General features: G+C 40.5%; 1 protein-coding gene across 1 annotated transcript; it reads left to right on the forward strand.

Moving 5' to 3' along the window:
- On the forward strand, nt 1–27,294 carry sonb (SON DNA and RNA binding protein b). Its single transcript, XM_084921617.1, has 20 exons — nt 1–110; nt 604–804; nt 1,156–1,190; nt 3,283–3,455; nt 5,604–5,779; nt 6,630–6,820; nt 9,794–10,061; nt 11,878–12,071; nt 12,748–12,900; nt 14,729–14,904; nt 15,488–15,622; nt 16,242–16,328; nt 17,775–17,990; nt 19,591–19,701; nt 20,876–20,992; nt 21,647–21,794; nt 22,044–22,112; nt 23,179–23,294; nt 24,598–24,699; nt 26,217–27,294. Exons 1-20 carry the CDS (start codon nt 28–30, stop codon nt 26,292–26,294), a joined length of 2,829 nt encoding a protein of 942 aa, XP_084777743.1. The 5' UTR covers nt 1–27; the 3' UTR covers nt 26,295–27,294.
- The last annotated feature ends 597 nt before the right edge of the window (nt 27,295–27,891 follow it).

Genomic DNA, 27,891 nt, shown 5'->3' on the forward strand with positions numbered 1-27,891 from the left:
GAACGGCAAAGCGATGCACATTAAAACATGGCGGCCAACATAGAGCAAATTTTTCAGGATTTCATATTAAATAAAATCAGAGAAATTGAAGACCAGAATGAGGACAAAGCGTATGTTGTTTGTTTGTATTCTTCTATTGAGACGTTATTTGAAATTTCACTGAACAGACATGTTAGTCGCTGCTGCAGCTACCGGTTGCTGCACCAGTTGCCAAATAAAGGATGAAAGCTAACGTTGCTTAGGTTTGTTTTCAGTTAAACTGTACTGCTAGGAGCGAGGCCATTCGTGGACGCGGGAGGTTGAAAAGAAAGCCGAGAGAGTCCGTAAAGTTTAAAAACAGTTAATTAGGTTTGAAGCGGACATTTTTCTATTTAAGTCACTGCCGGTTTTAATGATAAGACTGAAAAGAATTCGAAGCAATGATAGAAGAAACCTGAAACCTCTTAAATCTTCAACAGGCATGACTGTTAAACACCTCATCTGGATCTTACTATCCAATAAGCGGTGCAAGGAGAGGCTTCAGAATATTAGACATTTAATAAACGTTGGCTGACTCTTTCTGGTCAAACAGTAACACGTATTTTCTCTGCCTCTGTCCATCAGTGATGCTAAAAGAGTGGGTGACTGCAGTAACATGGATGGAGCAGAAAATGCCTCTACAAAGAGATACAAAGACGTGAGAAGCAGCAGTTCGCACAAGAAGCACAAAAAACACAAAAGCAAGAGGAAGAAGAGGAACCGAGAGAAGGAGAGTAGTTCAGAGTCTGGGGCAGACCTGAAGCGAAAAAATAAACACAAGTCAAGGTGATCCTGAAAGTACATGCTGCAACATCCACAGTCAGAAAACCTGTGTGCTCACGTGCTCAGCCAGCAAATATAACTCAAAAGAAAGCATGTGATAGTCTGAAAGGAAGGGGCTGGGCTCACAAAGGAATCTGCAACTTTACCTGTGCATTATGTCCAGTTTCAAAATTCAGTGAATGAAGGGAGTAAAAAGGTTTACTACATACACAGTGGGATAACGTGTAGCACGCAACCTAGATCGTTCAGGGGGGCAACACTACTGTACAAAAACAGACAATAGCTTCCTGCCGTTTTACTGTTAATTACGACTGTTTAAATGTGCCTAATTCAGGCTTTGTCTTTGCTTCATAGAAGAGGAACACCAACGGAAAGAAAAACTGAGCAAGGTACGGCGCTTTATTATATTGTCAACTTTTTGAGCATCGAGTGTTTACCGCAGATGGACTTGGTATATTAACAGCTGCCCTGTTAGTTTCTGTGGCTAATTTTTATATATGTTTTTAAAAAATATTTTCAGTAGACAATCCCTCTGTTCTTATTTAAAAGTTAAGCCACTGCTGACCAGCTGGCCCAGGCCCTTTTCAGTTTCATGTTCCCAGAAGCTGATTGGTTTGACATTGTCCCCGTCTTTGATGTCCTTCTTTAGCTACATGAAGACTCTGGTCCTTTGTACTGTATTCTAACTGCACCCTTTTCAAGATTTTGTCTGCTCTGGAAGGCAGCATGTCTGTGTAGGTTCTCAGAGACCATGTATGTCCACTGTGAATGACCATCATTGAGCAGAGGGGGTGGCTTAAGACACCCACCTACAAAGCAGTCTTGATATCCCTTCCCAGGTACCTCAACACCCACTCACATTTTGCGTCAGGTGACCTGATAGGTCACATGATAGGGTGAGGAAAAGTCTCCTCAACCCATTATTGATCATGTGCCTCATCACATGAGCCAAGCTGTTTAAAAGTGTGTGGGCCAGTTGACTCACCCTATCATGTGTCTGTGTAGATGAACGGACGCAAAATGTGAGTGGGCATTAGGACTAGGGATGGGTACCGGTATCCAGTGCTATTTTTTTCCTGAGATGTCATACACTCTGGATTCTAGCCAATCATTTTACCTTTGCAAGGATAGTAGGTGGGCCCAGGTACGTACGTTCTTTTAGAGCAGAGCTACAGATTAAAAATGTCCAAAGCGAAGCGGTCAAAGTCTGGCTGTACTTCACAGCAAAAGATGCAAACTCAGCAGCCTGCAACAAGTGCTTTAAGCTGATACTGTGCAAAGGAGGTAACTCCTCGAATCTGATGAAACACCTGGCGACGCATAGCGTTGTTTTAAAAGCTGAGAAATGCACCGTATTTGATAGCTTGCTGCGAGACCTCACACCGAGCACATCTACTGCGGGTGTGGTAAATCTCCATTAGTGAGTTAGCGCGGATCGCCCCGTGCGTGGGGCTGGACGGTGCTTATCATTTTGCAGAAAAAAAGAGACCGCTAAAAATAAAAACATGAGAGGTTTTTGGACAAAGTGTGTGTTCTCCATTCTTTAAGCACCGGCACCGTTTCAAAAGTACAGATTTGGCACCGATAAAGCCTAAACGATACCCATCCCTAATAAGACGCCAGGGAAGAGATTTCAAAACTGGATTGTAGGTGGCAGATGGTTGGTGTGGTAAACCATCCGCTCTGTTCAAGGATGGTCGTTCACAGTGGACATAGATGGCTTCTGTCAACTCTCTTTTAAACCATCTGTCTTCTCTGGCGTCCTCGAAAGAGCCACCTTTGACCTTTAGATGCAGACGTACAGCTGAGTCTTGTCCTGTCCAGGTGGCTCTTCTATGTTGTGCCATGCGCTTTTGGAGTGGCTGTTTGGTTTCTCCAATGCAGAGGTCTGAGGTCTACACACGTTTTCAAGAAACTGAAAGAAGTCCAGTTGCTTCTCATTCCAAGCTCCTTAGATTATTATGTCTGGAATGACTGAGAACCTACAGACATGCTGCATAACCAAACTCAGAGAAGTTGAAGAGCAAAACAAGGGCATAGGTTCAATAGTGTATTAGTAGTTTCTATTTGAGTAATGTGACAATTATCAGTGTGGAATTCTCTAAAAACTTCTTCAATACTGCTTTAATGATGTAGACGTATGTCTTTTAGCCTAGTCCACAGGGGGCCATCCTTCATTAAAGTTTATATCCGTAGTTTATATCAACGTACTGGTAGATCATTTATAAAAACTAACAACGAATATTGCTGGTAAGTGGATATAATCTAAGACGCATGCTTTGTTGTCCATCTTCGGCATGTTGCTGTTTCACCACATAAACAGCATCTGCTGTCACATCATCCAAGTGCAGTCAGACTCTCTGAGCTCCGCGGTTCTCCTTGTAAATTCTGTCTACATTGCCATATGTTGTCACTTCTGTATATGTCACATACAATATTTTTTGCTGCAAAAATATGCAGAGCTGGTAAACTGTTTTCCAGGTGGGGATCGTGAGAGTAAGTCCAGATGCCGCAAGAAGCACTTAATTGGAAAGAGGAAGAAGAAGAAAAGGAGGAAAGACGCTGAAAATTCATCAGATACTGACTCTGCTTTTGTGTTAAAGCATACTAAACTAAAACGACAGGAGGAGCTGCCTGATATAATCCCAAAACAGGTGAAAACAAAGTACTTTTATTGTGGTCCCAATACATAAATCAGCTTTAGTTTCTAATACAGATTTATCCCTTTGCTTTTAGTAAGAGTAGGAGAGAATGCCTTTCTCATATTTGATTTGTCTGTAGTGTTCACAAGTAACTATGTCAAGTAGAATACACGTTAAATTTATGTGCTACTGTCCTTCTGACTGTGCGACTGTAGCTTGTTAGTCTGTTCTTGCAAAGTCGTCACCGTTGGACTGTTTAGTTGGACTAATTATCTTAGGAGGAGCGAGTATCCTGCATTTGTTTGGCCAGTGTCTGAGGCGGGACATTGGGCCCGATTTAGCCCCTGCATGCGAGCTTTTATCTTTTTCATTGTAAATCTTAAGTGTGTTGATTATAAGTCTGTGTGATGATATTTTTGTGCTTGGTAATAGTAATAATACAGTAATATATTTCTGCCTGTTACCATTAGATCCAATACATAAGGCTTAATGAAAAATTCTTCAATTTTCAAATTCAAGTTTGGGCCATTTGGTCAGTTCAGCCACTGACTTTGAACCTTTGCACAGAGTGAACACCAACTGTTTGATTGTGAGATAATTAAGAATATTTCTGCTAATGGGGAGAGATGAGAGAATGAGAAGCACAACCATGAATTTGTCCTCCAGAGTGAGACTGTGGCTGCAGGATTCTGGTGTGCTGTCTCGAGGCATCTGTGGAAGAACGGCCTCTACTTCTCGATGTGGTCAAAAGGGTTTTGCTTATAAAAACATAATTGTTGCTTAAAACCTGCCCTTTTTGTCAGATTTTCCTTCCTTCAACTTCGCCCACTTCCACAAAATGAGAATCAAGTTGAAAACTCTCCATTTTATACACATCCAGCTTTCTCTGCAAATGCACAAGTGAATGGACTGAGACTGCAACTCTGAGGGTGGAAGTGTATAACAGTCACACTGAAAACGTTCTGAGAGTGCATGGGAAAATAATTTTGGAGGGGAGATGGGTCAAATAAATATGTAAACAGATTACATATTGATGTAACTGGGGCAGCTTTGGCTCAGGCGGAAAAGCCAGGATATGCATATCACAGGGAAACCTGAGTCGCCCCGTGTGATTGTGTGAAAGTGTGTGTGGGGGTTTAATGAAGCTTGTTATAAGAAAGCACTTTGTGTGGTCAAATAGTTGTTAGTTGAAAGTGCTATATAATTACCAGTCCATGCTAACTTCAGCTAATTATGTATAAAAATGCCACTCATGAAAGAATAATGAAAATAAGGTTTATTTTTTATTGCTCTTGTTAAGGTTCAAATATTGAGGAAGGAGAGTACAATCAACCATGGTCCAGAAGAGCTTGGTCAAACAATTGATTTTAATGAAATACACGCGTGGGAAGACCAGTGCCTGTTCGCAGACAGCGCTGATCTCCGCTAATCAAAGCACAAGCAGCTATTTTATACCATCAGGGTTTGAATTTAATGACGCCCCCTCATGCGTCATCAGATACAATATATGCATATGTCAATTCAAAACCACAATGACTTTTAACACAGTTTAAAAAGGAACATTGTCTCTGTCTTCATGGCAGATGTTTCCTGTCAACCTTTTGACTAGCGCTTCTCCAAACCCGCAGACAATGTTTTGCAGTGAGCTAGCACTTGTGCAAGCCCACAGTTACAAGCAAACATGATTAACCTCTCACCTATAAATGATTCTCTCTAACTGAGTGTGTGTGTGTGTGTGTGTCGTCCTTAAATGCTCTCTCATCTCACCCGTTGCACTTCTGACTTTTCACCAGAACAGAGGCTCATCCTTACATGTAATCCTCAGAATAACCTGCACTTAGACTCTGCTTTCGGTTTCACTTCTGCAAAAGGCACACTCTGCAAACCTGCAATTTCCTGTCACTCTGACTTTGCACAGAATGTACTCAGAATCAACAAAATCAGCACATACACACTTAAGATTATAACAAACATTCAAAAGCATTTTAGAGTATAGATTCAACTCAACAGTTTAAAGTGGTTATAACTGCACCTGTAATAAAGGCTAATTGGGTACCACAATGTTTAAACATCTGAATGCAATATCAATGCTGTAGATTATATTATTAATCTGGACAATAGCAGCAAAATAATTTCCCTGATCTCCACACTCTCTAACAGGAAAACTCAAATAAAGGAATAGAAGATGAGGAAAGACGTGACAGGCAGGGATGCCATTCACCTTCACATTCCTACTCCCAGTCACATTCCTGCTCAGTGAAGAACTCTAGGACTCGACACTGCCGTCAAAGGTCTAGGACTTGCTCCCCATCACGAGGCCACAGGACTCGCTCCAGGTAGGAAGCAAACTTTGAAAGAAATGTTAATGGCTCCTCCTCTGTTTATTTTGTTATACAAACTGTTTTCCCTTCAAATCTGTGGGCTGATGATCCTAATTTGCCAAGAGGGCTGCCAACAGTAAATGTACCGTATTTATTTAGTATTTATTCTACCACTCTGTAGACTTTACCTGACATTCCACATTCATGATTTGGGGATTTATGAATTTAACCAACAATACTTTGACATGCTAACTGGAAGATCTAGGAACTACTACCAACTTTCTTATGTTCAGCTGTCCTCCGATGAATGGTTGACCGACTCCACCTGCCTATTTAAAAGTTAAAGAGACATACACAATATCTCCCAGTTTATGTAAAATAAATGTTTGCAAAATAATGGCAATATTTATTTTTCCATAATAAATATTGAGCCCTTAGTAAAATTACTAGGCTTTTAATCGGGTCGTGTTTTGGTTGTGGCTTTTAGATTAAATTTAAAAGTTGAGCTGCTGTGTAAAATATAGACACAAACAGAATGTGGTGATTTGCAAATCTCATAAACCCATTTTATTCACACTTGAAAACAGAAAACATATTGAATGTTTAAACTAAGACAGTTCCGTTTTTATTTGTAAAAGTTTTTATTCGGTTTTTATTTGGCTCATTTTGACTTTGGTGGTAGCAACATGTCTAAAAAATGGGATGGGGGAACAACAGGCTGCAAATGTAAGTGAAAACAATGGAGGAAGATTTTGCAACTAACTGTATGAAACACTCTGTGCTTAATGACAGCACTGTTGATAAATGTGTTTCCCTGTGATATTACTTCATCCTGCAATTATGTGATTTCTATTTTTACTTGTAGCTCGTCAGAGAAGAAAGATGTAGAAGATGAATCCTTTCATTCCCACCAATGGCCTCCAAACTGGCCCAAGCCACCTCAGGGCAACCTCAGCAACACTGAAAGTAATATACAAGCAGAAGAGTTGACTGAATCAAGAGTAATAAAACGGCAGACCTCTAACCACAGTGAAAGAGAGGAAACAGAAAAACTAGGTAAGATCTGTGTGAAATGGACGTTGGTTTTATGGCGTTGGTTTCCATGACTGAGCAGGTCCTGAGTGTGTTGTGATGATTGTGGCTCATAGTTCGTGGGAATCAGATATCCAGGATCTCAGAATATTAAATTCTTAAATTTCAAGTTTGAGGAAATCACTGTTCAAACAGTATAAACACCATGTATCCAGGAAGACATAGAGGAGTACTACTGTAAATCTTACTCAAAAGCTATTAACACAAATTTGGGATCGCTGTAACAGCAGGGTCGTTTAATAGAAGAGCGAAAGCGGATCGTTGAATGAAACGGATGAACCAGAACTGGTTTGTAAAAATGGTTCAACTTCAGTGGTGTGGAGCTGGTTTGGCTTTCGTCCATCAGATACACAACAAAGCACTATTTTTGGTAGCGCATGCTAGCGGGCCGTCGTTATTACGAACCGATTTTATGTACACGGCGCTCAAAAATCTGTTAACAATGTTTTAGCACGACTTTGCTAAGCTACGAAGCCGCACCGCTTCATGGATTGTCGGAGCATTACGGCTATCGTAGGCGGAGCCTCGCGGAGTGATACGTACTGTGCTTCAACATAATGTTACCGTATTGTGTGTGTATAACCTCTTTTTAAGTTTTGCGGATATGATACGTGGTTATGTTCAGGATATGTCGGCCAGTTTCCACTTAATTGAAAGGTTGGTGGTTCAATCACTCGGTGCTCGAGTCTCTCGTCTTCACACTTAAATATCCTTGGCCAAGACGCTGAACCCAACATTTTCTCTGATGAGTTCATCGGAGTGTGTGTAATAGAAGGCACTTAGTGCTCGTGCGAATGGCTGAATGAGGCATGTTGTATAAAGGACTTAAGGACTCGAGTAGAAAATGTAAGAACGAGCTCCGATCAGATTTGTGTGGGAAATCGTGTTGTATAAAACAGTACCTGGACCCTTGTTCGCACGGCTGGGAACAGTCAGTTAGCCGCAGCTGCACACAGCTGCTCCTGTGGACCTTCCAGCCACGCTGCCAGTTGGTCCTAAGTCAGCCTCACCGCAGCCTCAAGGCTCGGCGGCTGGTGGCAACAGACCCACTTCGCCATCCCGGTGTCTTGCAGCCGCCTGACATACGTGGACCTCCGGCCTTATCCGACCCTCCTGGAAAGTGGTGCAGATGGTCCTCGGAGGAGAGCCCTAGCTGGTCCAGGATGCCTTGTGGGAAGACTCCGCGCTACCACTTGGGCTTCCCCTAAGAGCAACGGGAGCAGCCGGGGAGCCGACTCCTCTGCCGGCCATCGCCTGGAACACGTCCAAGAAAGCTTGGAGGTCGTCCTTCCAATGTGGTAGTGCTGGCGAGGAGCCACAAGGTTTTCCAAGACCCCCGTTTGCCGCTCGATCTGCGCCTGCAGCTCCTTCAGCTGCTTCTGATGCACTGCCACTTAGGGCAGGGCAATATGGCCAAAACTATTTATCACGATATACATTTGAAAATTTGCAATAACGATATAACTGACGATATAGTTGATGTGAGACAAAATACTTTACAACTCCACAACTTTATTAGTGCAAAACCCCATCAATGTATTTTCACTTAAACAAGCAGCTGTTTTTTATGTGCATTAAAGTTATATAAAAATGTAACAGTGCAAATTCCTCGCTGACAGTTTAACCAAAAGGCATTTCCAGTGGAAACTGGCCGACATATCCTCAGCATAACCATGTATAATATCCACAAAACTTAAAAAGAGGTTATACACACACAATACGGTAACATTATGTTGAAGCACAGTACGTATCACTCCGCGAGGCTCCTGCCTACGATAGCCGTGATGCTCCGACAATCCATCAAGCGGTGCGGCTTCGTAGCTTAGCAAAGTCGTACTAAAACGTTTGACAGATTTTCGAGCGCCGTGTACATAAAATCGTTTCGAGGTCAGTAAACACAACCAGAGTTCATACATAAGGCTCACGGGATTATAAGGGGCTCTGTCGACTTTCAGAAAAATCAAAGGATTGATTTTAAGTGTGCCGTATTTTCCAAAAAACACGGTAATAACGACGGCCCGCTAGCATGCGCTACCAAAAATAGTGCTTTGTTGTGAAAGCTAAACCAGTTCCACGCCACTGAAGCTGCAGCATTTTTACAAACCAGTTCTGGTTCATCTGCTTCATTCAACGATCCATTTTCGCTCTTCTCATTCTGCGTCACCGCCGTGCTTTTTCTGCCATGTGCGTATGAAAACAAAGGCACTGCGCATGTGCGTTTTACCCATATTCTATCGCCATATTTCATTTTCTTATCGTTGCCCAACATTATTCCGGTATTACCGTGAACGGTTTGACATGGCCCAGCCCTACCGCCACCTACTCCCGGTGTATTGCCACCAGCAGTGCCTCCACCGGCTGCGGGGGTTGGGGCTATGACATGCTGGTGTCCTGGGTTTCGGCACCACCCAGATTCTTGTGCAAACTTTTATTTTATGTTTTGCACTTTACAGTGCTCTGCTCTCTTTTCTCTGCGATTTCCGCTGCCAGCTCCTCCACCTTCAGCAGATCTGATCAGATATCCCCCCTCTCTCGCCCCAGGCGCTACTGAAATAGGGAAGGCATGATTAGATGATGCTCGCCAACTGCGAAGACCAGCCTCCCCTGATACCACACCTTGAACCTGCTGCTTCACTCCTCCCCTGCAGCCGAGCCATCAGCCTCAACTTGCCACACATACACACTATAAATCTGGTTGATGTGATAATAGAGATAACTTGAAAAATGTCATTTCCTCTCTAGTCTTACAGACACATACACAGTTTTATTCTGAAATACTAGAATAAAACTAAAACTAAAGTAACTAATAAAACTAAAATAAATACTTTGTAATGTCCAATCAGTGCTTTGTGTTATTAATAGGTGTGGCTTTTAATTTAGAGTATTTGGGTTTTTTCAAGCTGTGGTCTTTGTCATGTGATTTTCTAAAAACTTCAGCTTCTAGTGCATCCACGTCCATGCCAAGCCAGTCCATATCTGCTAAACATCACCTGACCACTGAGCCTGGCTTCCTTCAGTGCAAGGCATCAGAAAAATCCTTTCCTGCAAATGTGAAATCTGCTGGAAAGAAAAGAAAAAAATCACCACAGAAGAAAAAAGAGGAGAAGTCATCAAAGAAGCAGAAAAAATCCAAGTCACCACGTAGAGGCTACAAGAGAGAATCTAGATCCACGAGCCCTTCACTTAGGAAGAGATCACACTCAAGGTAGGCCAGTGGAGTGTGTTAACTGGAGGTAATTTAACTGAATTTCAGAAGCATGATCACACCTCATACACGCCTTATGGTTCTATTCTAGATATGACATCCATACACCAAATAGCCCCATGGACCCTCCCTCCCTTTATTTATTCACCTCTCATTAGTACACGGGAGTCTGCCTCCAGTCTGCATACTGCTAGATTGTGTTTAATTGTAAGCAGTAGTATTCATCCATTGCTAATAATTTATCACTGCTCTTGCACAAAGAATTTAAACATTGAAAAAAATACTGTTGTTTGGTAAAGTAAAGCATTAATTTCACTCAGTGAAAGAGGACAAAGCTTTTAGTGCTAAAATGTCTAAAATAGACACAAAAATACATTTGTGAAATTGAGTGTGTGTATTTGTGTGTAGATAAGGCATAAAATAGTGCTGCATGAATGTATGTCTGGTGGTTTGAGTGAACAAAAAAGCACTATATAAAGTTTATATAGACCCATCACAGTAGAAATGAATGTCATAGTAATTTTGGGCTTTTAATCGTTTCTTTGAACTCTTCCAGGCATCTTTAACAAGTTTAAAAAACTAGCATTGAGTGCACAAGTTTGAGTTCAAGAACTGACCCCATATCCCATTGTTCACCATTGGTGCTAGTTTCAGTCGTACTGTTTATATCTTATAAACAGTACGTGTATCTTAAGGCTGGGAAACCTGCAAAACATCCAGATCAACAGAATCAACTTTTGGGAACAACCTGAACTGCTTATCAGACAAATTAGCTGCTTACCTTGGACAACTTGTCACGTCCTGCTCTCCTGTCCACCCCACAGACTGTCTTTTCAGAGAACCTGTTACAGTGGAGCCTGAACCCACAGTGAGTGGAGCTCTGAGCCAGATGTGTAAAGCTGTTTCACTGAGTGAAGCCACCCACTGGCAAAAACATAAAACATTTTATACTTGTTCACATTTTATAAAATTATGTTTACTCAATTGACTTAGAAAAACTTTTGTCTTTTTCTTAGGAATGATGCGTCCTTCTCATTATGAATCATAGAAGCTGTGTTATTCTGTACCACAGATTAATGGTTTCAAATATTTCTTCAGCATTAAAGTAATCCAGTGACACTTGTGTGTATTTCCACTCAGTAAACAATAGCTGTTGATACTTAATTCACTAAACTTTATCTTTCAAACTGTAAACTAATGCGCTTTAGAACAGCATTTCTGTCGCTGGCACAGTGTAACTCAGTTTAACACAGTAACCTGAAGTGTCCATCAAAGTGGCCAATCACATTAGGAGCCCATCTTCCTTTGGGCTCTGCCTCCCGACAGTTAAAAGTAAGTTTATTCACGTGAGCAGGATTTCTCTCTGCAGGGAGGTACCTGCAGGACCCTGAAACTGTAGCAGTGCATGCAAAGCAGACACCCGTGCCTGCACGATGGCGTCAAAGTCATCCTGTTCCACAGGACCACGGCCTCATTTAGAGGTGACAACTTGCTTCCCCACAGTTGCAGATGCAGTTTGCCTGATTATGTGTTGGCAAGAGTGTTCTGATGAAACTAGTGCTTCCTGGCCATTTTGCAATCACCACATTGTCTTCATCACATCTAGTTTTTCAGTCCATGAAACAGAATCATAGAGGAGGTTACCCAAAATATTTATCACAGCTCTAGCTGTACACAGTGGTTCTTGAAAGTTTGTGAGTGCTTCAGGACTTTTATTACATTGTAAAGTTTCACCTATGAATATTTATGTTTATATACAGATGTTGTTTAGCGATTGTTTTTTGAAAGTTAAATGAGACTGCATGTTGCTTTGTAGGTCAAGGGGCCGCAGGCCACGGCGGTCACGCTCGCGGTCAGTGTCACAAAGTCGGCGGAGGGTTGCATACAGCCAGAGAGACCGTTGGAAGCGTGAGCCGAGCCATTCCCCTGTGCTAATCCTACGCAAAAACAGGTCGCCCTCACGGAAACACGGCAGCTTGAGCAACAGCCCTCACCGTATCAGTGAACTGGGTCAGATATTATGAAGTCACTCGTGTGAATGTAATACGTGCCATTTTTCCTTTTTGTTACTTGTATTTTGGTGCTATTGTATATAACAAAGATTAGCGCCTGATTTTTACTAGGTGCCAGGAGTTTTTACTAGAAAAAACCTCTTGCATGAAGTGTTTACTTCATTTTTAGTTGCTCACCTTTCCTTGTCAACTTGATGCTTTTCCCCCCTATGATAAAGCTCAAGTTTAAATACTGTGAGAACAACAGGGGATTCAAATTAATGTTGTACTCTATCATGAGTCAGTGCCAGTAAATATATGTGGGATCTTGTATATTATGGGGTGGCTGTGAACTCCAAGTTAGTATGAATGTTGGATTGAAACCACTTACGTGCTTGTCTGAATGATGAAATAGGCAAGTAGTATAAAGCACTCTGAGTCTGTGAGTCCATTACCACTGAAAGATGATGGTTATATGTTGCTTCTGACTATGTGATCATCACACTAATTCCCATTAATTCATTTTCTTGTGATGATTTACTTGAGATTACAATTTTCTTATCTTCTTTACTGCTAAAATCATATGCTCGGATTTCTATTTTAAAAAAAGGAAAATAAAACTGTATATAGCTGTTAGAAACTTCATATTATGTATTATGTCTAAAAAATGTAAGAGTTATTTTTTTGTTTCTCAGATAAGGAGCAGTTGTTGGAAATTGCTAAGGCCAATGCTGCTGCCATGTGTGCCAAAGCTGGTATGCCTATCCCTGCTAGCCTGAGATCCTCAGTGCTTCCCCTGGCTCTGCCAACAATGGCTATGAATGCTGCAATGGCCAGTATGACTGCTGGTAGGAATTTGACTTTCCTCTTTCCTGCATGATTTTTTCCTCCTGTTATCACTAGGGATGGGTATCGTTTAGGTTTTATCCGATAACGGTGCCAAACCGGTACTTTTGAAACGGTGCCGGTGCTTAAACGGTGCTCGAACCGGTGCTTAAAGAATGGAGAACACAAACTTTGTCCTAAAACCTCTCATGTTCAGCTGTTTTTTTTGTAAAAAGATAACAATGTTAGCCTTTCCTGCAGCTATGGGGCATATATGGTATCACTCTGTCAAACAAGAAGACAGCCGCATGTAACTACGACGGTGTTTGCTAGTTCACCTCACATGCATTAATGTAATAACGTGGTTAGCCTACTCAACGTAAATTACACACGAACAACATTAAGCTACTCACGCAGAGAAGAACGGCTGCTGCTGCCATCATCATCATCTGCTCTAAAAGAACGTACGTACCTGGGCCCGCCTACTATCCTTGGAAAGGTAAAATGATTGGCTAGAATCCAAAGTGTGTGACATCTCAAGAAAAAAAAAGCACAGAAATAAAGCACTGAAATGTGCGCTGCTTTTCGGTCTGGTTACTACCGTTTATGTCAGAACACTGGATACCGTTACCCATCCCTAGTTACCGCTGCTCCATCGATACAGGTTTGGTCTTTTCCTTGAGATGAGGTTTTATTGTCATTTTCTGTTGAAATTGTTTAAGACTGTTTAACTTAGTTTGAATCTGTCTGTTTGGAATGAAGTTGTAATTTATCAAAATGTATAAATACAGACATCCAGTTAACTTCTTTCTTCAACAGTAAACTGCATCTCTAATAAGGTTGGGCAGTTGGACGAATATATTGACTATAGGCTGAGCCTTTCACCAATCGCTTTTTACAAGAGTGATTTATTTATTTATTTGCCCATAACTTGGTTTGCTAATAATGTTGGTTGAAACTAAGAGAAGCAGTCAACGGAAAACATAATAGCGCTGTTTCTACATCACCCTCTTCCAGCTGTGAGCAAATGCACCCTCCTCAGAGAGCGCCCAAATGCAGCAGCGACTCAAACTCACAACAGAAAGAAAGAAAGGCAGTAGCCTGTGTTCAGAAAAAAACAAAAACATTTTATTTAAATAAAAAACCCACAATGGTGGGGAGGGAAACAAAGAGAAACTGGCTTCTTTTTTCCACTATAAGTGTGTTTATCTTATCACACACTCGACCAAACAACAAATACAAAATTAAACAATAAGTAAGTAAAAAATCCAAATGTCTCTTCCTGCGAACATTAAAAAAAAAAATCTGATGTAACGTTAAGTTTTTTGTGTGCTTTGGCTCATCTCAGATAAATAAATAAATGAATGAATAATCCAAAAAGTAGCAATATTAATACTGAAACAAACAGGAAAAGAAGGTAAAATATTCAAGCAAATCTTATAAATTCTAAACGTGCATGATTACGTTGCTCTGCCCATCAAAAAGTCACCTGCGTGAATATATCACCGATTGTCATTTATTGGACTGACGATTGTCGGTTGGAAACTTTTAAATATCGCCTAACCTTAATCTCTGATGTCTTTTCTTGTGTTTGAGTAGTTCTACTGCTGATTAGTAAGTTTTCTGGAGCAAAATAACCATGAAGGTTAAGTGTCTTCTGTTTGAACACTGGGATTTGTTGATCTGGGTTCTAATCTCACAGAAAATTCATTAGTGTTGAGTCAATAAAAAATAAGTACTATAAGCAGAATTACATGACTGAAGCTGAAATGCTCGAATATTATTTGAGTCAGCTGTTGTGCTTGTTATTCACCGATTTGTGTGTTTTGCTGTGTCTCCTCTCACTTGTAGCCACTGTGACAGCAGCCTTGACTAACATTGGCACTTTGTCGTCACTGGTTCCACTGCCTTCCATTATGCAGAAGCCACCTGTTGCCCCTGCCCAACCCAACATTGCTAATTTGGAGGAGGTCAAAAGGAAAGTAGCAAAGCAAGCGAACAGCATTAGCATTAAAGAATTTACTGACGTAAGTTTCATGTTTTCTATGTATCAAAGTGTCAAAACAACTAAAGTTAGTGCAAAGGACAGGCCATCTTATGCCAAAAGAAAACTGTCACAAGCTGAACAGGCAATGAGTTAAAACACTGAAGTATTCCCTGATCCTCTGTGATCCAGGCCCTTGTGCATGCTCACATAGCAACGATGAGCCTGATACTTAAAAAATATCAAACACAAATTAGATTTTGGATTTAGAGCATGGATTTACACACATCCAACAGTTGTTGTATAAAATATGAGCTGATTCAAAGAGGGTCAGGTGGGATTTATTTTTTCCAGATTTGGTTAATTTCATAGAGTGAGCCTTACATTAAAGGACAAGTGCATTACATTTTGTTAAAGCACTGCCGCTCTACCTTTATAGGTGGAAAAGGTCTCTGTCTGCTTACATACAGGATCCTACTCAGATCTCATAGCAGTTCTAAAGTACTGTTCTGCAGTGTTCTGTAACAGCCATGGAGATCTGCAGCCTGCAATGTGGAAAAACAAGAGCGATGCGTCGTAGTTGCATAGCTTACGCTTTATATGTGTGTGTGTGTGTGTGTTTGCAGAAATGCAAGATGATTGCAGACAGTACAGAAGAGCTGCCAGTGGCAGTGCCTCATGTTTCAGATGAAGAGGATGATGAGAAACCTTTTGGAGGAGCAGCTCTACGAGAACCAAAAGCAATCACCTTCAGTGTTAATGTAATATGCACACGTGCGCTGCATCGTGTCTGTTTTAAATGCAGTTAGGCCCAGAAATGTTTGGACAAACACGCAGTTTTCATAGCTTAGTCTTTGTACACCCACAACACATTTGAAATGCAGGAGCTGAAATACCAATTAGATGCAGACTTAACTTAAATATAAGTGATACAGCTGAAATGTTACGTGAAACTTTTAGGATTTACAATCATTTTGTTACACAATCCTTTCATTTCAGAGGTTTATTTATCTTGGATATTTTAGGAATTCTTTACAGGCATTAAAATCCATTTTCTCATCAGGCCGAGTTCACATGATTGGCTCATTGCAGAGTATGCTGAAGGTTATCATCTGTCTGTACGATTCATTTAACTGAATCTGAGCTGACAGTATGTCCCTATACATATGACCCTGTCATCACATGCAGGTTTCTTTGTCACACTGTTTTCTTCCTGTGGTTCTGGTGCGAACTGTGAACTGATTATCTTAGTTTCATCTTTCTGAAGAATAGGGTCACCTGGTCCTTCATAGGGTTTTTCTGGTGGATATAGTCGCAGTTATGTAATAAGTAACATATTCGGGAAAAAAAAGTAACCATTTCAAATTTTTGTCCAATCAGAACTCAACAGTTCGTCCAGCAGTCCGTAGTGATGCAGGCATGGCCAAGGAGTTTCCGGTGTCTTCAGGAACGCAGCATCGTAAGAAGGTATGAAACTGATTCAATGTGACTATAACTAGTTTTTATTAGACTGAATAGAATCACTTCCAGTGTGCATTTCAGTGCTACATTTCTGTTCCACTTAACCGGGATGTCTGAGTCAAACATCTTCCTTTCTTTAGGTCAGCAGGGGGCGTGGCCATTTCAAAACCATAATATTTTGATTTTGCTACCATTTTGCTGCTTTCAAGTCATCGACTTGTTGCATAAACAACATAGCTGTCAGTAACGGACTCTAGCCTTGAATTTTCTTCTTAAATTTTATTTATTTATGATTTCTTTACAAGGTTTTCAAGGGTTTGAGGGGCTGAGATAAAAGCACGAAGCCCCCCCAACATGCTTTATGGTAAATATGAGGTTTTGTTGTTGGTGTGCAAAATCTTTTTTTCTCCCAAACATGTGTTGTGCATTTTTGTTGAAAAGTTAAGAATACAAATTTTTATCTGTCCCAAGAATTGTGTTGCAGAATAGTTTGTGGGAGCAGTAACCATGACTACGATGGTGTTCTTCCTTAATTTTGTTCTTTTTGTTGTTGAATGAATGAACATCTTTGTGGATCTTACTTTGTGGTCCTGGTGGGAACTTTGCAGGATGTCGAGAGAACATTTAACTTTTACATTTCCTACATTTTTGTACCATTTGTCTTATTAGGAATTGGTTTCCATGTCAGGAGATTTTTTGGGCTTTCGAGTTTAATGGATATTTAATATTTCTTCTGGGGCCATGGTCGAGGCACTTTTCACACCATCAATATCTCAACAATATTCTGTTTGTTTCTTCATCTCGGGACGATCACATGCAGACATTTACAAATTTAAAAACCACAAAGAGAAAAATGGGGTAATGCTGTATGAGAAGAAAGGTGCAAGGTGGCAGACGTCTCAGCCTCTGGCTGGTGGTGCATTAGATCAGTTTGCATCCTGATTGATCTACAGGAGCAGGGCACCTCTCGATACGCCCCAAAAATAATCAGCTGTCCTGACCATGTTTCGTCATTTGAGTTCAGGAAGTTCCTCTCAGGTCACCATTACCTCGTTCCCAGTGAAACACAAACAGATACTTCAAATCTTTTATTCCCTTGGCTATTAGCTCACTTAACTCTGACACCACTTAGATGAACTTCTTTTTATGATCGTTGGTGGACACATTTCTATTTTTGCCTGTGATTGCATGAGCAGGTTGTGGCTAAGCTGCAAATGAATTGTCTGAATCAATAAAATGATCTGAATCTAAATCTGATCTATATGAACAGTAAGCATTAAAACAATTCTAGCTTCAGTTTATTCTTTGAGCTGCACTTTGTATTCCACAGAATAAATGTCTCCTTTTAAACTGATTAATTGCAGGTAATTATCAAAGAAAATGTTTTTTTCTCTGAAAACCTGTCTTTTAATATAAACCCTTAGGTAATATATTTAATGTAATGTGTTACAGGAAGGAGAGGGACTGGGTGCTTATGGAGAATGGGTGCCAGTTGACAAAACAACCGAGAAGGCTGCTGTTACAACAAAGGCCCAAACAAATGTTCTGTCAGCAACACCCTCCTCATCATCATCATCAGGGGAAACGGCAGCGGTTTTACAGGAAGTTATTGAACAGCCAGCATTTGTGACAAACAGTGACAAAGTTTTTCCTGACCCACAACTGCAGGTGAGAAATGAGATAGTGCATACTATACAACAGAAGTGAACATCTCTCACCTTTTTTAAAATTCATTTGGGCGATGCTGGTGAACAGTGCATGGAGTAAATGTGATTGTGTGATTCCACTATGCCATGCATTACAGTGTTTAGTTGGCCAAAATCCATTGGACATCCTGCACTAATGCTAGCAAGCACAACTAGGTCTCTTCTGTCCAAGAGGTGGATTTACCACTTATCTGAAAGGAAGTTGGAGATAAAATTCTTAGGCTGAGTTTTTTGGAGTGTTTAGTGTTTGTATTCTTAGTTCTCCTTAGTTTAATCATCTAGTTTGTTTATATTCTCTTGTTGTTCCTATTATGCCTTCCCTTTATTCCCTGTGCCTTCTGGTGTCTTTCTCGCTGTTTGTTTCTGTCTTTCTTCACTCTTCCCATATTTAAACCCTCAGTTTGCTTCTGTTCTAAACCTTCTTTGTGTTTCCCCAAAGAAGGTTTAGTTTAACATGAAATGCAAAACAATCCAAACAGTATGTTGTTGCCATTTGCCTGGACTGTAATTTGACAGTGTTTGTCTACAGCGATGGGACAAGATTACTCCCGTCCCACCAAAGACGTGCTCTGAGGGAAGGCACAGAGACATTAATTTTATTGGACTGGAAAGGTCGCTGTTTTTAAAATGTGGCTTAATGAGATGCTAATTAATGTTAAACTTTGACAATATCAACGTTGAAACAGATTTTGTGTGGTGAAGGCAGATCTGACATGAATTTTCCTGATACCTGGAAACCTGAATGGATGATGGAAGGATCTCTGGGGATATTTTGTCTTGCTGTGTGGTACTCTTTTACTTGTAGAGCTCTTATTTTTACACTGCCTATCTGTGGGAAACATGGTTTAAATGCTTTACAAAAGTTAAGTATGTAATTGAAACATAGGGTGCAATTTTTTTATGTGGTTCGAGATTTTATCTTCTCTGAATTGTTGAACCGCTGTGTTTGCCACACCTTCTGATTTATATTAAATTAAGCACTAGATTATGTGGGAGGCATGGATTGATTTGGATACCACAATTCTGCACATGTCTGAATTTGTAATGTTGTTATTGACATATAAAATGTGAAAATGGAATTTAAACAGTTTCTTGAAAACACTTCCCAAATGTTTAGTCTTTAACGAGGTAATCATCAGTAAAGTGAAGTGAACGAAGTATTTTGTGAAATGTTTATAAACAAACAGGTGAGCAGAGATTTATAGATAAGTGGGGCCCTGGAGTGTGAACCAGCCAGCAGTGGGCTAACACAAAGTCTCAACCACACAGCTGCCAAACCTTTGACCAGTTAAGAGTTACCAATGAACCCAGTATGCTTGTATTTAGGGTTTTGGAGGAAGCTCCGTTTTCTTTGTTCAGTTTGCTTTTTTCTCCAAATTACAGGTAAACGGATAAACTAGCTGCAAAACAATTGAATGGTTTAAGATATTTTTGTATCACGGACTTATTCAGAATGTAAGAGTTTAAAACAACTGTAGTTTATTCTCCCCCTTCTTTACCCTCAAACCTGTGTCTGACTAACCTCTCTCGCTCTCTCGCTCTCTGTTTTTCTGTCTCTCCAGCAAGTAGACATCACCCAGGCTGTAACTGAACGAATCAAAGCTCAGAGGCGATTGGCTGAGAACCCCTATGATATCAGTGCCATCCGCATGCTCACCCGAGCACAAGAGCAGGTGATAAGTCTCAAAAGAATAAATGTTTAAAGCAGCTAACGTGCTCACCATAAAAACTTAATAAATCTTTATATTATTAGCAAGTGTGAAACTATGAAGATGCTATAATAACAGCATAATCACACTGTATCACCACTCTGGCAGTCTCAGTTTTAGATGCAGCATGTATATGTTGTTCTGGGTTTTAGCTTCTAATATGATCTTTTTTCAATAAAAACAAAACATGGCTTTTCTCATTTTGTGCAGGTCAGCATTTTGTAAAACAGGAAAATGCACAAAAGATACAAAAGCATTTCATGTTCAGTGTAAATGGTAAATGGTTCTTATATAGTGCTTTGCTGCTTACACAACTTGCCTCATTCACCCATTCAAACACATTTGCACAAGCACTTTGTTCTATGTGCTCTAAGTGCTTTCTACCCAACAGTCACACACATTCGAGCAACTTGGGGTCAGTATGTCGCCCAAGGATGACATGCAGACTGGAGCAGACGGGGATCGAACCACCAGCCTTCTGATTAGTAAATGGTAAAAATGGTAAATGGCCTGTATTTGTACAGCGCTTTACTCAGTGCCTAAGGACCCCAAAGTGCTTTACACTACATTCAGCCACACACACATTCACACACTAGTAGTAGGTGATCTGTCCCTGGTGTACCACTGCTGAGATTTTACTCACATATTAATACTTGTATAATGTTGTAGCTGGTGAGTTCACAGCTAATTCTGAGTGTTATAGTATTTTATGCGTATTATACAATTTCACAAAAGTGTAAACTTGGGAAAATATTAGGCTTTAATTAAGTGGTAATTGAGCCTCATAAATATCTGTGCGGATGTCATGAGTGTGAGGTGTAGCTGTCACTTTGATACTGACTGCAACAGCTGCACTTGATCTGTTTAGAAGCAGATGTTTTGTAGACGCTTCATGAATGAAATTAGTCTTAATGATTTATGTAACAGTGTTTCTTCTATAAAATCAAAAAGAGTAACCAGAGGCCTGTGGATCTGTCATAAAACCTGCCAAATCAAATCTGCATTCCCACCCATGGTAGCAAAAGTGAACAGCCCAGAGAATGGGGATAGCTAATCTCGGAATACTGACAGTTGTGTCAGACAAATACAAAGACATGCTTAAACGCTCTTATTTTATAGAAGTGTTCTTTTTCAACAGGTAGATGCTTGGGCCCAATCCAACACGGTTCCTGGTCTTTTCACTGGTTCAACTGGAGCCCAGGTCCTCAGCTCTGAGGAGCTCTCGACCAGTGGACCACAAGCATGGCTGAAGAAGGTAATGTACACAGCATTCAAGGCAAAAATCAAGCTTAATTTAGTTTTAACCCCCTGGTAGTCATCTCCTAGTGAAGCTCTACCTGCTCTAATCGATCGCCGGTTCACGTTCAGTTTGAGTTAAGTGTTACCTACATTTAACTTACGTGTAATTCATTGCATGCTGTAACGTGGGTTGTATTCAGTGGTTGAGAGGAGGCAGCAGAAACACTCGGCAGGACAGTCAAAAACTCACGACCACACTGGGAATTCCACAGTGCTCGTCCTTTAATAAACACACTCTTCATCAACCTTACACGGCCCGGTTGAACGGCTGCTGTCTCATCATATATGAAGCGAGCAGTGTTCACACAACCCGTAACGTTACTTTGAGTTAGGGAGGTAAAGATATGAGGTTCATCTCAGTCAGCGTTCATGTGCAGCATGTTTCTCCCACAGCATGGGCAGCAGCGCATACTTGTGACATCACAAAACATCACCTCAGGCTGTCTTAAAGAGACACCACACAATTGCGACTGTGACAAGGAGCATGAAAAGAAAATGTTTGAGATGAAAATGTGATAATATATTCTGTCCATCCCTGCGCTCGTGTATATGTTGTTTTCTTTCTTTTCTCCCTTCTGACTTTTTACTGTGTTGTTTGTGTTCTGACTAGGACCAGTTTCTCAGGGCAGCTCCAGTGTCAGGGGGTGTCGGGGAGTTCCTGATGAGAAAGATGGGGTGGAAGACAGGCGAAGGGCTCGGAAGGAACCGCGAGGGTACCGTGGAACCCATCGTTATTGACTTTAAGGTTGACCGCAAAGGTACGAGAAACCAAGTGATGCACTTTCTGCTGCTGAGTCTCGACAATAGATGCTAACACAAGCTTTGCAAGACGGTGATAGTGAAGGCAGTGGGATCTATATGGTGTCATATTGCATGGATTTACTGTTATTTGGCCACAAATATTAGTTTATAGTACGATTCTCACACTTTACTCTTTAGGGAAGTGGCCCCATATGGGTGATATTATAAATAATACCACATTATTGATGTTGATTTTAATGTTTTAGGTCTAGTTGCTGAAGGAGAGAAACTACAGAAGCAAACTGGTGGACTGGTAGTAACCAAGGATCTAATGGGTAAAATACACCTGAATTTGTTTCCTTAAAGATGGTGATACTGTTGACCTTTAGTCTTGCAGCTCATCAAAAAAACCCAATCAGACCCACTGGAGCAAATACAGAGTAAACTTGTTCTACATGCATTTCTTTATGATAACGATGGTACTTAGGACCAGTGAGAGGCAGCTGAGGGAAAATCAGACCCTGCTGTTAGAGGTTTCTGCTGACTGAGTGTCATCTGTGAGGGTGTGATAGCTGGAGAAATCTGACAGCTCATGTGCAGTGCAGAATTGATACAGAATGAATATATTACTCCACCTAATCTGAAATCCGTGTGTATCAGCTGACATTTAGGATTGACAGAAGAAGATAAAACAGTATTTATGTCCAGAAACGAACCGTTTTGCATGTTAAAGAAGTTACTGTTAAGTCCATAAATGCAGCAGCACTTACATGTTTAGGCATTCACCTCTAAAAGGAAAATTCCAACAAATACATAAACAATAAACAACCATGCCTGTCAATTACAAACATGCTGCTGCACGTCTTTGGTAAATCCAGAAAGTAACTTTTCATTTCCAACGTGCAGTTTGCATTGTAAGTCTGGCTCTCAGCCTTTATCCACAGGATCAGGATCAAAGTATCGGTAGCGTCAGAACAGTGTGTGTAATTTATCCTCAGCAAAGTGATGTGAATCAGAACAAAGGTGCAGATATACGTGATTATGTGCAACATACTTCTGCAGCTCTGCCACTACAACTTTACACCAACATATAAAATGTACAAAAACCAGAACAAATAAGCCGCAGTACTGATATTTTCCACAAGATGGCGCTGTTACATAAACAATAAACAGAATTCTCTGAACTGTTTTTGCAGTCGATCTTTTTTCAGGAATAGTAACTTCTAAATCTGCAGTAAACCACAAAAGCTCCTGCAAGGGTCTGAGCTGCATGTCAAACATAAACAAGGACAAAAATATTCATCATAAATATCAATGCTTCTGTAGAAAAAGAACTGCTGTAGAACATCTCTTCCTCTGAGCGTTGTCCAAATCTAATGATGTCCTTTTATCTGTGTGCAGGGAAGCACCCGGTGTCTGCTCTCATTGAGTTGTGTAACAAGAGAAAGATAATGCAGCCAGACTTTGTTATGGTCCATCACAGTGGTCCTGACCACCGCAAGAATTTTCTTTTCAAGGTGGGTCATTTTCATTCTGTGTGAAGCTGGTGACAATCTGCACCTTCTCCACTACGTCAATAATCCCACACAGTGTAAGCAGCTGTAGCTTCCTGCTCTGCAGGGCTTTATAATCGAGAGGTAACAAAAATCATCTGACGATAGTAATCACATTACAGCTGGTGGTGGGTAAATCACCTTATATGACAAACAGTGTTGGCCTTGAAAATAGTAATTAGTTACTAATTACTGATTACTTCTCCAGGAAAGTAATCCCATTAGTTTACTGTTTACTCATTTTAGAAAAGGCATTCGGGGGTTTCTCTGTGAGCGTCACGTTCCCGTGGCAGCGCGCTCGCTGCTCGCTGCTCGCTGCTCGCTCACATTTGAAGTTTCATTTTTCGCTGTAGAAAGTTTTCTTCCCACGCAGAGTGAACAGTGGATTTTTACAGAATCAAACTCAAAGTAATGTGATTACTTCCAAGCGTTAAACGCTGCATGTACTCTCTCTGCACTCTATATTATCCATTGTTGATCTGCACACGTCTGTTGCTGCCACGGACGTCGCACGCTCGTACGTCGTTGTCATGAGACGCTCTCACGCTCGTACGTCGTTGTCATGAGACGCTCTCACGCTCGTACGTCGTTGTCATGAGACGCTCTCACAAACAAAACCATGGTTTAGTAACGCAGTAACGCAGCGTGCTTATGGGAAAGTAACAGTAATCTCATTACTTTTGGGTAACTTAAAGGTGCATCTGAGAAAATGAAAATTATAAATAGCGATCTGTGTTCATAATATCCAGCATCTCAGGGGGGAGTTTGGAGTCTCTGCTGCTTCCCAGTTTTTGTGGTGTGGTTTCAGTTTCAAAGATGTTACTGTAGTGGTACAATGTGACTGTAAAGATTACCAAGAGTACGAAATGTATGTCACACAGGGAAGCATCTGATTCTGTTATATACAGCCAGCTCTTTATTCCACTCGTATGCATTTTGGCCTTATTTAACTTCATTTGTGACCCTATTACCAACTCTTAAATACATGTTTTTGTATATGTGTTACTTTTTTATTTCAATCTATTTGATCAAAGATGATTGAGCACCACACAGGTGTACTTCCTAGCTCGTGTTATTGTCCCTCATGCTAAATCCTTGAAAGTGTATGTAATTAAAAACCTTTTAAAAAACTGCTAAAAATGTGTTTTAATTAAATGCATCAAATTCACGTGTTGTTTATAAATCCTAGAAAGTGGATTTTGTTAATCTGGACCTGTGTTTGTTGGATGTTGTTAGTGAACAGTGTTATGTGTTGTGTTATCTCCAGGTCACAGTGAATGGTGTGGACTACCAACCCCAGACAGCCAGTCCCAATAAGAAGCACGCCAAGGCCATGGCAGCCACAGTTGCCCTGCAAGCTCTGGGAGAGGTAACCCACAGCTCTTTGGCTGTCGCAGTCACAGCTCTGACAGTCAAGTCACTTTTAATATAAGTCACCCTGCAAGTGTGTAACTACAAAGAAAAGAGTGTAAGTGATTTCTCAGCGAGAGCCTTCAGTCTACACTGGCTGCTGTAATAACTCAACATTCATTCTGGCTGAAATGTGGAGAACAAAAATGACAAGTTTTGACACAATTCAAAGAATCTATTGCTTATGTAGTTATGACTAACTACATAAATAAATGTAGCATTTATTTATGTAGTTAGTCATAAGTCTGTGATCCTGAAATGATAGAGAACCTTTATGTCAACGTCACGTGCAGGTTCAGCCTCACAGAGCAGTGATAGTGTGGAGCTGAAGGCCACTTCTTCTGAATGTCTTTATGTGGTTAAATTAACAAAGAAAACACATCAAAAATATTTTATTTAAACATATACAGATGGATAGTATGAACCGTGAACGTAATCACTTCTGTTTGTCTCCTTAAAGGAGCCATAACCTTTGGCACAGAATCAACAACAATCTAAAGACGTTATAGTATACAGTATTCAATTCAATTCAATTCAATTTTATTTATATAGCGCCAAATCAAAACAAAAGTCGCCTCAAGGCGCTTCATAGATACAGAGAAACACCCAACAATCATATGACCCCCTATGAGCAGCACTTTGGTGACAGCGGGAAGGAAAAACTCCCTTTTAACAGGAAGAAACCTCCAGCAGAACCAGGCTCAGGGAGGGGCGGGGCCATCTGCTGTGATTGGTTGGGGTGAGAGAAGGAAAACAGGATAAAGACATGCTGTGGAAGAGAGACAGAGATTAATAACAGATATGATTCAATGCAGAGAGGTCTGTTAATACATAGTGAGTGAGAAAGGTGACTGGAAAGGAAAAACTCAATGCATCATGGGAATCCCCCGGCAGCCTACGTCTATTGCAGCATAACTAAGGGAGGATTCAGGGTCACCTGGTCCAGCCCTAACTATATGCTTTAGCAAAAAGGAAAGTTTGAAGCCTAATCTTAAAAGTAGAGATAGTGTCTGTCTCCTGAATCCAAACTGGAAGCTGGTTCCACAGAAGAGGGGCCTGAAAACTGAAGGCTCTGCCTCCCATTCTACTTTTAAATACTCTAGGAACAACAAGTAGGCCTGCAGAGCGAGAGCGAAGTGCTCTAATAGGGTGATATGGTACTACAAGGTCATTAAGATAAGATGGGGCCTGATTATTTAAGACCTTGTATGTGAGGAGCAGGATTTTGAATTCAATTCTGGAAGTATGAAAATAGTCTTCAAAATAAAAGAAATGTTATCATTTTAGTGTAACGTAAAGGACCAGATTGCTAATCTAATGTTTTTGTAATGTAATTAAGTCAATCTCAAAGTTTTACTACACATAGAATTTAAATAGCTTTTATTGCTTTTTAAATCCTGGTGGAATAATCAATAATAAAAATGCAAGGTTGCATTAATTTTTTATTTTAATCATTTTATTTTCTTCTATTCAAAGGTTCCTGTGGATGGACCAGGACTCTACACTGGCCCTGTCTTCACTGCTGCTTCTACAGGCCCGCTTTTTTCTACATAGCCATGCACACATTACAAATGTAATATGGACCCTGTTCAAGGCAAACATTTTGATTTGTCACAGTAGGAAAGCCCAGAGCTCTGAAGGTGGTCCTGTGGTTTGTGCCATGGTTCATTTACTGTCACAGTGTCTACTGAGCTCCTTAATTGCTTAATCAACCAGGGTCATGTGGCCCTGTCCTCCCACCCATTGGGTAAAAGGCACAGGTACACCAATCGCACAGGGTACCTGAAAACAGACAAGCATTCAAGCTCATGTGTCTTTGTACTGTTAGAGAACACCTGAAGAAAATGCCACACAAAAAGGGGAACCAACTGTTGTGAAGTAACGACAGCTACCACAGCACTACTACAAGGTCTTCCATGAGTGGTTTGTTTTATATAGTTTTAGTTTGTCACCATAGTTGTTTTTTTGTTTGTTTTAATCCCAGTGATTAACCTGCCCAGTGTTTCCACTCTGGAGGCTCATTTATATTTCAAGAACTACCACCTTTGGCACATAACATGAGAACTATGAAAGCAGGCTCAGAGTACTTCGTGTCCTTTGCTGATTGTGACCAATGTTATGCCTATAAGACATCACACCTTTTCTAAAGGTACTTGAATGATCACCTTGTTTGTTTTTGTAGGGGATAGGAGTGGTAAAAAAAAGTCATAGTAAAAGTGGACGATGTGTGCATGCGTGTGTGTACATATGTATGACAAATGTATAGTTTAGTAGCAGTTTAGCCCTATATTCTATTAGCTGATCAACACTTACGTCTAACACACAGCAGACAGTCTGCAGGACATTTCTCATAGTCACACAAAAGCAGAAGCAAACTGGACTGTTAAGTGAAAAGTTGTATCTGTGAATGACAGCTAACTCTTGTTAGTCTTTGTATTACATTGTTGACCTAAATTTAAACAAAAGTGTTTCTCATACAAGGCTGTTAAACTTTTATTCTGGCCTTCTAAACATATGTATACAGAAATAAAGATTATATTTATGTTATTTAGTAGACGGACTGCATTGTCTTTCTTTGTTCAAAGACCTATACCAGCACTCTTTAGTATTTTGGACTTCAGACCAACATTTTTAATGAGGATGGCATTGTTCTGGAGTCTCGACCTGATGTTTAGTGTAACTTATCCTGCTAAATTGCCGTGAACACGAACACTAACATATTGTCTAAATGTCAACACATTACATGCAGTCAGGCAAAGAACCGTTAACTTTGATCGTTCATATTAAACTGTGTACTATAAATGGCAGAAGATACTTTGATCTGGGGGAGATTTTTGTCACCTTTGTTAAATAGTTTTAGTGACTCAAGAAAGCAGGGAGAAAAGGGGAGGGGGAGACCTCAGCTCAGAATCACACCTGCACCTAAACTGGTGCTCCACACACTTTTTAATCAGAACTTTGTGTAATGGTATTGCTGAGGCATAAACATGGTATTATACCTCCTAAAAATAGACCTAAATGGAGACAGATTATGCTGATATTTTAGCCTGAGGACATCACTGTAAAATACACACTGCTTACCAAACTAAGTCAGTATTTGAACAAATTAAATCAGTATCATGAGGATAAATGGTGATTTAAAGCTTTAAAT

Source organism: Perissodus microlepis, chromosome 23 (assembly GCF_051167445.1).
Source record: "Perissodus microlepis isolate ML-2025 ecotype Zambia chromosome 23, ASM5116744v1, whole genome shotgun sequence".
Classification (NCBI taxonomy): Eukaryota; Metazoa; Chordata; class Actinopteri; order Cichliformes; family Cichlidae; genus Perissodus; species Perissodus microlepis.

Bases quoted from the DNA above. Each gene is read 5' to 3' on its own strand.
- sonb (XM_084921617.1), top strand. From the start codon at position 28: ATGGCGGCCAACATAGAGCAAATTTTTCAGGATTTCATATTAAATAAA. The intron at 16,329-17,774 runs GTATGAAACTGA...AATGTGTTACAG, and splicing joins GAACGCAGCATCGTAAGAAG to GAAGGAGAGGGACTGGGTGC. The intron at 22,113-23,178 runs GTAAAATACACC...ATCTGTGTGCAG, and splicing joins AGTAACCAAGGATCTAATGG to GGAAGCACCCGGTGTCTGCT.